Source organism: Phacochoerus africanus, chromosome 7 (genome assembly GCF_016906955.1).
Source record: "Phacochoerus africanus isolate WHEZ1 chromosome 7, ROS_Pafr_v1, whole genome shotgun sequence".
NCBI classification, from domain to species: Eukaryota; Metazoa; Chordata; class Mammalia; order Artiodactyla; family Suidae; genus Phacochoerus; species Phacochoerus africanus.
The window spans coordinates 9,635,564-9,645,775 of record NC_062550.1 but is presented as its reverse complement, the minus strand read 5'-3'; the positions used below and the strand labels follow the sequence as shown (position 1 = coordinate 9,645,775).

The 10,212-nt window shown below is 62.2% G+C and overlaps 1 protein-coding gene across 5 annotated transcripts in view; it reads right to left on the bottom strand.

The window, feature by feature from the left end:
• Positions 1-6: 6 nt before the first annotated feature.
• Positions 7-10,212, bottom strand: part of TMEM184B (transmembrane protein 184B) — a 48,768-nt gene continuing 38,562 nt past the window's right edge. For 3 of the 5 annotated variants that reach the window (XM_047786268.1, XM_047786271.1, XM_047786269.1), the window contains 6 exons: positions 10,085-10,160; positions 7,006-7,097; positions 6,004-6,173; positions 5,377-5,571; positions 3,289-3,309; positions 7-2,380 (listed from right to left, as the gene is read on the bottom strand). In XM_047786268.1, coding sequence (XP_047642224.1) covers positions 2,139-2,380; positions 3,289-3,309; positions 5,377-5,571; positions 6,004-6,173; positions 7,006-7,097; positions 10,085-10,160 — 796 coding nt within the window. In that variant the 3' untranslated portion in view covers positions 7-2,138. The remainder of the gene's footprint in view (positions 2,381-3,288; positions 3,310-5,376; positions 5,572-6,003; positions 6,174-7,005; positions 7,098-10,084; positions 10,161-10,212) is intronic. The other 2 variants (XM_047786272.1, XM_047786270.1) reach the window with 1 other exon arrangement.

Here is a 10,212-nt window from a genome sequence, read left to right as displayed (position 1 = left end):
GCAGAGGAGATTTCAATACAATCTATATTATCTCATATATATATTTCTTTCTCACTTTATTTGCTCACTTCTGTCACGCGTTTAAAATGTCACAGAGACCAAAATAGAGCGGCTTTCTGGTGGAACTCATGGCAGTCATACACGAGATACAAAACTAGGGGACTCTGTCTTCTCATACATCATACAATTAATTTTTCAAGTATTTTTTATGTACAAAGAGCTACTCTATTGGGGGAAAAAAATTACAAAAAAAAAAAAAAGACACGGTAGGTTACGCATCCTAGGAAGGAGGCACGAGTTCCCAGCCCTGGTCTCCCCAGGGGCTGCTAGCTCCCTGCCGTGGAGCCCCCACCTCCCCCACCCACCATGCTAGCGGGCAGGTACCGGGGCAGGCAAGGACCAGGGGGCAGGGGGGCAGCAGCACACTTTGGCCTGGAAGGAGAATCAGAGGAACATGAAAGCGAATGGCAGGGGCGGGCTGGGGGTTCTCCTCGGAGAGCCCGCACCTTCCAGGCCAGCTTGGTATCAGGTGGCCTGGCCCACCAGCCAGGGGCCCGAAAGCTGGCCTAGGGTACCAGTCATGCAGGCCACTGTTCCCCGTCCCCCGGGGGGCTGGCTGGGTCACAAAGGCCAGAGGAGGCCCGGGCAGACTGGGAGGCATCCCCCACCTGACCCTCAGCACAGTTCAGCCCAGGGGTGACTGAAAGGAAAGCTCTGATGCCAGAGGGCAGGGCGGGCCCTGCTCCCCACCCCCCCACCCCCCAGGCTACTGCAGCCCAAACCCGGTGCTCTCTGGGGTTCGCGCCATGGAGGCACAGCCTGAATACACTCGCACTGTGCCACCACAAGGCGCCTCCCAAGGCAGGGGCCAGTGTCAGCCTGGCCTGTCTGGGGGCTCTGGCCCTGGGAGACTCCAGGTAGATGGGCATGGAGGTGGGCGAAGGGAGGGATCATAGCTGAGGCCTGTCCCAGGGCACTTGGCCCAGCATTGCAGGATCCTCTGCGGGCCGGGCCGGCAGGGAGCCCCCAGGGAGTGTCTGGGACAGACTGAGGGCCTGGGGAGGGGGAGCTTTCATATGTGACTAAGGCACAGAAGAGACGGGCTGTGGGGCCAGACGAGGCGGGACACCCGGCCCTGGGCAGATACAGGACCAGAGAGAGGAGTCCCCCGTCTCCCGGCTCCCCGCCACGTGCCCCATCCCCATCCTCCCTCCAGCAGGACCGTGCTCCTCGGGAAGCTAGTCTGAAATGCGGAGACCCAGAGCCTCCCCCGACACAGGAGGGAGAAGGCCCAGGGAGAGACCAGGATCCAGCAGAGGTGCTGATGGCTCAGCCTGGGCAGGAGGGGTGGGAGCCCCTGATCCTCTGAGCAGCCGGGAAAGCATGGGCTCCACCCAAGATGCTCTCAAGAAGGACCCCAAGTGGGAGGGCAGTGTGGGCGGCTGGCCAGGAGTAGGCCGGGAGCCGGGGCATGAGGCAAGCAGAAGGGGCAGCCACAGAGGGGACACTCAGGAGCTCAGACGCATCTGAGCCCCCTTCCGAGGTGGGACCCAGGGCTCTGGGGGTCTGGCTCTGATCCTTGCAGCATGCCAGGCAGGCCTGGGTCAGGAGGGGGGTCCACAGAGAGCATCCACGTCCCCTCCTCCTTCCTCCTGCCCAGGGTGAGGCGTCAGACAAAGGGGGATGGGCAGGGAGCAAGCGGGGAAGAGCCCAGGTCAGAAGTATTGCACGGTGTCGGGCGGGGGCGGGGGGGTGTCGCTGGAAGTCTGGGGGTGGTGGGCTGGGAAGGCTGCAGCCGCTCGCTGGTCCACAGCACACGTGTCTGGCCCGGGCACGGCTGGTCCCAACAGGCCACCACCACGGGGAGAGCTGCAAGGGCACAGGAGTGGCTCCCAGTGTCCCCTGCCCCTCGCCCAGGTGGTAGAGCCACGGCCTTGTATAAATATTCCTGAAGGCTCCTGGGTGAGCCTGGGCTGTCCCCTGGGCAGATCCTCTGGAAGCGATATGTGTTTCTGGTCCAATAAATTAAAGGGCGATGCCGAAGCTGTGCCTGCCCGCCTCCCGGCCTGGACGTGAGGCTGGAGGTGGGGCAGGCCCTGCCCTGGGCCGAGGCGCCCATCCTTCCCCACTGGCAACGCCTAGAACTCGTCATCAGAGCTGAGCAGGAGAGTCTTCTCGTTGTCGCGGGCACCGCTGAGGCTGTGGGAGCGTGAGAGGCCATGGGCGCCCCCGCGCCAGGTGGGCCCGGGCTCCAGGGTGGACTGCTGTGTGTATTGCTGGTAGGCGGGCGAGAAGTTGTGGATGGCGTCCTGCACGATGTCGTGCGGGTTCATGGTCTCCTTGAGGCTGCTCGAGATGCTCTTCATGGGGGCGCAGCGGCCTGCAGGGCAGGAGGCAGCAGGTGGGGGTGAGGGGCCGGGGCAGTGGTGGGGCAGGACGGGGGAAGGCAGCCTGGCCTCCGCCCCTGGTCCCCTGGTCTGGGAACCGAATCCCCGGCCACCAGGCTGTGTCATCTAACCAACCCTTCCTGGGACATAGAATGGGGTCCCAGACGCGAGACAGGACAAACAAAGAAACAGGTCCTTTGGCTGGGGTGCAGAGTGGAGCGCACTGCCGAAGGGAGAGGGTAAGCAGACACCGGGGGAACGTTGGTGGCTGGGAAGGGAGTTGGGGGGGAGACAGGCCCCGGCCTGGGAAATGAAGACAGGAAGTGGGGGGAAGGGGGCGCAGGGCCCACAGGCACCAGCCCACGCCCCCCTCGCCTGCAGGATGCTCCCCTTCACTCTGGGCAGTGGGCCAGGGACCTGCCTGGACCCACGGAGCGGAGCTGACATCTTCGCCCTGAGAGGGTGGGGGCCACATGCCTTGAGGTCCTTCCTCCTCACTCCCTAACGAATCGTCCCCACAGGCTCTGGGGGGCAGAAAGGGTGCAAGCCCCAAAATCGTGATGTTAAGGGGGGAGGCGGATTCCAGCCCCACCCAGGCCAGACTCGTGTGCTCTTTCTACCTTCACGTTCTGCCACGGAACAAAACGCAAGGCCCCAATTTCCCCTCAGTAAGCACTGCGCCCGAGGTTCTTTTCCAGAACAACGAGAGACCAGGATAGAAGCAGGCAAGCTCTGTGGAGGGCGGCCCTCGGGCAAGCAGGTGCTCTGGGTTCTGCCACCCAGCGGGGCCTGTGGGGGAAGAGATGGGGACACAGAGAAGGAGCTAGGGAGAGACGCATGCTGGTGACAGGGGCCAGGACGGGCGTGCAGGACAGACGTGCAGACTGAGAGCAGAACCTACCGTAAGGGCCATATGTCGGCACTGCCCACGGCCAAACCCGGGGCAAAAGCAGGGCAGGGGGAGGGGGAGAGGAGCCAGAGAAATAGAGAAGACAAGAGACAGGCGAGTGAACACCTCGCGCCACCACCGCAGCCGGCCCCGCAGCACCCGGCCCGCCCCGCCCCAGGCCCTGCCCAGCACCCAGGCGGCCCCAGTGCCCCCTCAGGGCCCGGGGCTGTGTCCATCTAGAAGACTCCTCCTGGGGGCTCCCGTTTTCTTCTGGTGGGGGACAAAGAGTGGACACCCAGGATAGTGGTGGGAGTTCAACCTCTGAACCTAAGTAGGGACCCCCTGGCACTGCTTCTCTTCCCGCTTGGCTGGAACTACTGAGCAACGTGCTTTACAAACCTCACAACGCTTCCTTCACAGAGGGGGACACAGAGGAGGGGGTGGGTGACCTGTACAGACCACACTGCCGAGCTGGCTCTGTACCTAACCCTCACTGGGGCTGAGAGGGGTTGGGTGCCACGGTTAGGGGTTAACGGGTGAACCACAGCCCGGGACCAGCACGGCAGTGGGCGAGGGCAGGCAGCAGCTTTCCTGGGCAGGCTGAGTGGGCGTCCCTACAGCCGGCTGCCTGGCCACGCTGTTTCTCTCTGGGGGTGGATGTGTCCAGGGGGCACCGGGTGGGAAGACAACCCAGGGTCCGACGAGAGCCTCTGCAGGGCCACCAGCGCAGAAAGGCGCCTTAGGCCATGTTAAACCTTAAGGCTGTAGAAAGGGTTCTCGGCCATGGCCTCAGGCTCAGGCACAAGGGCATCTTTTGCAAGGGTACGGGCTGTCAGTACCAGGTTGAAGGGCCATCGTCCTCAATGCTGTGTGGGTGTGGGCCAGATCCTTCCAACTGGGGGCCTGGCAGGAAGCAGGTGGGCCACCAGCCAGCAGGGGTGAGTCCTGGCAGCGCAGTGCCTGGCATCACAGCGCCTGGCGCTAAGTGCGCAATCAAAACCGGAAAGAGTATGGAGCACCCAGCCAGCAAGCGCGTCTGCAGAGCACAGTCAGGTGCCCCAGAGACGATAGGCCTGGAAGGCGGTTCAGTCCACACGTGGCCTCCAGCAGTCGCGAGTATTTCAAGGCCTCTTCCCATCCAGCCAAAGACCATGGCACGTTAGGTGGGACCTGAGAGGCTGGTAGGGAGGTGGGGGGCGGTGGCGGGAGGGGAGCCCTGCACAGGCCAGGCTATCACTTCTGTGCTCCACCCAGCACACTGCTCCCTGGAGCCTTGGGTGTGCACAGGTGGGGGGCCTGGCCAAGAGGGACCCGCCCCCAGCCATGCAGGAAGGCAGCGGGCAGCGGCCCATCCCCTGGGTGCCCCTGCCCCCTCCTCCGCCCCCTCCTTCTCATCCGCCTTCCGCATCCCCTTCGCGGAGCAGCGGCCAGAGGCAGGCCCCAGCCCCTGCTTCTGCAGACCCCAGCCCCTGCTTCTCCAGCCCCCACGTTAGAACTGCCTGAGGAGCTGCCAGGGGCCCCAACCCGGGCCAATCCCTGCAGAGTCTCCACTCGGGGCGGGGGTGGGGGGGGGGTGCCTGGACAGCACGGACTTTTACGACTCTCTAGGGCATTCGATATACACTGGGTTGCCAACCGCTGGTCTGACAAAGGGAAGATCCGCAGGTGTAAAAAGAAAGCTGTTAAAAGCTGCTACCATCTGAGTCTGTTTCTTAGAAGTAATCGGGTTTGGAAAAAAAAAAAAGAATTTTAGAGACGAGGGAATTCTAGGACAAAATGGATAACGGTGTTTGATGTCAGGAATGCCTGAGAACTTGCTAATGCTACGGTCTTTGTCTTGACCTTCCTATGAGGATGCTGTGCCATGTACAGCATCTCGGGGTCTCCATGCACCTGACATGCTGCAAGATACAGATGGTCTAGCTTCCGGGAGCGCCATGGCCCCTGACACCTTGTGACAGGTGGCAGGGCATCATCACCCTCTGCAGCCCCTTCCCTACCCATCAGCACCTGCAGGACCCTGGAAGGCTGGAGGGATCTGGGGGCGGGGCCAGGGAGCGCCCCTCCCCCCGGAGGTCATCCCTGGGACCCGGCTCCCACCTTGTGCGTCCAGCCTCTTGTCGGCATAGACCTTGTAGGTGAAGGCGTGCCGCAGGGCCAGGGCTGCGAAGAACATCTCCACGCAGATGATGAAGTCCTGGTAGCCAGCGGCCACGGTGCCCTCGCCCACGGACACGCGGGCCGAGTGGATCTTGGGGATGGCCCCGCACTTCTCCAGGATGGCCAGGAGCATGCCTGGAAGGGGAGGCGCGGGCGTCTGGCCCCAGAATGGACGCCTTTCCTGGTCTCCCTCCCTCTACCCAGTTCCCCAAAGGCCACACTGCCCAGAGGGGATGGAAGGAAGTAGCGTCCATGGCTGCTCCTATCGGGCAGGGATGCTGACATAAGCCGAGGCCTCTGGGAAATCACACCCTCCTAGGTCCCGGCTGAGACAACAGCAGGGTCCCCCCTATCCCTGAAGCGGTCCCACCAAGCTCATGGCTCCTGGGGAAGGCCCCTGAGGGCCCAGCGGTCGCAGCTCACAGGTGCTCAGTGGACAGAGGTCCTTTCGAGCTCCAGGCCAGGATCGCCCTAAGGGCCCTGGGGACGGTGAGCAGGAGGAAGGGGGCAAGCTCTAGGGGACAGGGAGGCACGGGCTAGCCTCACGGGGGCTGGGAGGAGGCTCACCTTGCCAGAAGGAAAGGAAGATGACGGACTTGACCATGAAGAACTTGAGGACGGGGCTGTACGGGCTGAGCAGCTCCCGGGTGGCGAAGTAGAAGAGGAAGAGGGCGTAGAGGGCCAGGCTCACGGAGATGTTGTAGATGATGGTCACGTAGAGGTAGCCGCTGGTGACACTGCGGGAAGGGGGACACGCGCTGGCTGGACGAGGCCCCTCTGCGGGGCAAGGCGCCTCCCTCCCACCCTTGCGCTGCCCGCAGGCCAACCCGCGCGGCTCTCAGCATTGCTCCCCAAGCCGTGCTCCACGAAGAGAGGGCACGGGGATCAAAGGGACCGAAGGACTGGGGGCAGGGCAAGGGTGAGCCCCACAGGCTGGCCGGCCCTGCCGCCTGCAGCTCTGGTGTCCACGCTCCTGGCAGAGGACGCCAGGGGTCCTCGGGGGCGGGGTCTCGGCCTGATGGTCAGATGACAGGTGTCAGCACGACCGGGAGCTCAGCTTTGCTCTTGTCACTTGAGCCACGTTCTGTCCCCCTCTGAGCCTCTGCTCACCGGTCCCTGGGGGCTGTCCTGTCGGGCACAGGGAGTGTGCGTGTGCAAAGTGCGTGGAAGCTCAGCGCCCGGACACGAGGTCACTCTTACTAACCCCCAAGGGGATGTATGTGTGCGTGTGTCGATTCACAGGAGAGGGGACTCGGGGCGGGCCTCTCAGGGCTCTGGCCTCTTGCCCTCTGCCCCGGGAAGGGCCACTGTCCCTTTTTGGCCCACCCCTGGGAGTGAGTGCATGAAGGTGACAGACGCTGAGTGCTCACTCGCGGGCCAGAGGCAGGGCCACGTGTGACGGTGCCGTGAGCCAGGCCTCGCTGCTCAGGGCTGCCGGGAAGCGAGAGGGAGGCCTGGGTCGGGCTTCCACCCAGGGGAAGGACATGGCGGTGGGGCCGGTCTGCGGCCCCTCCTCTTCCCTCAGCCAGGACACCTGCCCCTCCCTGCCTGAGGGGACCCGCGGCTTACTCAAAGTCACCATCCCGGTACTTGCCGAAGGCCTGGAGGACCACGGTGCTGACGGCCATGAGCGGCTTGACCACGCAGAACTGCAGGGTGGCCTGTGGGGGGAGCGGGTCAGGAGTCAAGGATGAGCAGAGAAACCACAGAACAAGCACCTCTCTGGCCAGCTGGGCCTGAGCCGGAGGCCGGGGGACTGGGTGGGGGCCTGAGGTCCTGCCCCCGAGGGAACTGCGGTCTGGAGGCCGGGAGGCAGAATCCAGGAGATGCTACCAAGACGAGGCAGTGGGAGAACCCAGGAGAACACAGAGGGAGAACGGAGGGGGAGCCGGAGACAGAGACCCACCAGAGAAGGGGCCAGAAGGAAAGTGCCAGAGAGATGGGTCGGGCAGAGGAAGCAGCTCGTGCCAAGGTCCGGGGCAGAGAGCGGAGCAGGGTCAGGGTTAAGTGTGGTGATGGGAGGCAGCGGGGCGCTGTCTCTACCGGGAGCAGGGGTGGGTGAGGGCCTCCCGGTCCACTCAGGCCTGGCTCCGGGGCTTATGCCAAGCTGTGGGCTTATTAGGAACAGAGCAGATGACCCACAGGAACACAAAATAGGAAACGGCCCGAAGCACAAGGTCCGAAGTCCTGACACCTGAGTCTAAATTCTGGCCTCGCCAACGACCAGCTGCGGAAGCTCAAGTGGGCAGTCACTTAGCCTCTGAGCAGCTGCCTGTGCCAGATGGATGGAACCAGCCCCATGTTGCAGGGTCGCTGTGCGGGGCTGAAGAGCAAGAAAGCACAGGGTCTCCCTGGCGGCCTCCCACCCCCGAGCCCTCAGCAGAGGCCTCGGCGGCTGGAAGACCCCCTCAGCCAGGGTTCCACAGGGCCTGACAAAGGCCCCAGTAAATGCCAGGGGTACCCACGGGCCCAGAAAATCACTAAAGCACCATTCCCTTGAAACCCAATAAATCTAAGCCGAGGCCCCTTTAGTGAAAATGGGAATAGTTTTGTTTTAAAGACTTTTTTTTTTAAGGGCCGCACCTGCGGCATGTGGAGGTTCCCAGGCTAGAGGTCGAATTGGAGCTGCAGCTGGCAGCCACAGCCACAGCCACAGCCACAGCCACGTGGGATCCAAGCCACATCTGTGACCTATGCTGCAACTTGTTGCAAGGCCATATCCTTAACCCACTGAGCGAGGCCAGGGATTGAACCTGCATCCTCATGGATACTAGTTGGGTTAACCTGCTGAGCCACAACAGAAACTCCAAGATGGGAATAGTTTTAAGGTTCTAAATGGGTGAGGACCCCGGAGCAGAGAGTAAACTGTGGAGCCCACACTTTCTGCCCTGAAGAGGGCTCGCGTGAAGTCTGCAGGGGAGCCCTGGGCAACCTGTACTGGGGGGCTGCTGAGAGGAGACAGGACCTAGAGGGGTGAGCTCCCCTCCCATCCCCCTACCCCCCAGCCCCCTTGTAGAGGAAGCCCGACAGCACACTTTGGGGAAAAGGAGGGGCTGCAGTTTGTCCCAAGTGAGCACTTTTTTGGGGGGAGGGGCCATGCCTGTGGCATGTGGAAGTTCTGGGGCCAGGGATGGAACCCGCATCACAGCAGTGATCCAAGCCGCTTACAGTGACACCGGATCCTTAACCTGCTGCACCACAGAAGAACTCCCCAGGTGAGCGCTGCAAGCTGCCCGTAGGCTGGTGCCGCCCTGGACCAGCTCGCTGGCTGCTGCAGGAGGGCCATCGTCATGCAAAGGGTACAGATGAGGAAACGGAGGCACAGAGAAGCTGAAGCAGCAGAAGAGGCAAACTCTCCAGGAGTCCGAGACTGGCCCCAATGACAAGGGCAGTGTCCTCTCTCACATGGGAAAGGGGTTAAGAGGCTTCTCTAGTTCCTTCCTTTTACTACCCATCCTTGCCACCTCCAACGTCCAAGCCCATGGGGCTGGGGGTCATTTCCAGCAACCTCATACACAACAAAATCATCAAAGAAGGCAGTGAGTCACCGCTGGGCCAAGGACTGGTAAACAAGGGCTCTGAAAGGCCCCACCCTGACCCCGGGACAGTTTTAACTCCTTCCCTGCAGGTCCTATATTTAGAAACACCCCAGGGAGGCAAGATCTGGAAGCAGAACTGGAGCCGCCTGAGCCACAGGCGGGGCCCGCACAGAGGGAACAGAAAGGCCAGCCCTCCAGCCGGTCCCAGTGATTGTGGGTTTCACTTCCCCTCCTGAAGACGCGGCAGCGGGCGGTGCTGGAGGGGCTGACAGGCCCTGGGGAGCCCCAGAGGAGACTAAGTCTCCGTCAGGTCTGCTGGGTGTGGCACCTGGTCTCGCTCCTGAGCAAGAGACCTCGGGCTCTGAGCCAGAACTGCCTTAAGGGCTTTCCCTCACTGGTTCCTTAAACCATCCCTTGAGATAAGCATCCTTACGCTCACTTTACAGAAGAGGAAACTAAGGCTCAGAGAGGTTTCGTAACTTATCCAAGGTCACACAGTCAGAGGAGAAGCTGGAAATGGAACAGACACCCAATCCCAAGCATTTAAGCACAACACCCCCCGCCCCGGCCCCCACCTTGGCCCCTCCAGACCACAGCGAGGGCAGCGCTGGAAACTGGAAGCTGCTGGACTGCCGGCCAAGTGGGAGAAGGGGGAAGAGGCCAGAGGCTGCACAGGCCTGCTCTGTCCTGTTCTATAATGCAGAAACCCTCCTGGCCTCCAGCCACAGCTGATGAGAAATTTCAAACTGAATCCCCAGCGTGCTTCTTTGGACTCTCACACCCACGACGACTTGGTTAAAGCAAGCAAGGGTCGGAGACCCTTTCTGCCCAGGGCTGCATCGGACACTCCAGGACGCCTGCTGCTGCCCCTCTGAACACACCCTGCCAATGCATTACATTCCTAACAGTTTGGGGAGTGGGTGTGGGGCTTGGGGTGCTCGCAGGAGGGTGGACCCTGTGGCAGAGTCCTCCCGGCCTTATGCCAGCCTTTGCTACTCTGTCAACCAGGGGCAGCACGGCCCCTGCGGCTGCTACTCCGGGGCACGGATCCAGGCTCCTGACCCCTGGTCTGCAACTCTTGACCAGGGCAGTTGCTAGGGGTAACACACCTGCTTGCAGAACCGCAGGAACCCGATGGAATAAGTCTTTCCCCAGAGGCAGCACGTGCCATACACACAGCTGGACCTGGAAGAGACGAGCAGAGATGGGGCTGGTGAGCAAAAAGGACTCAGGGATG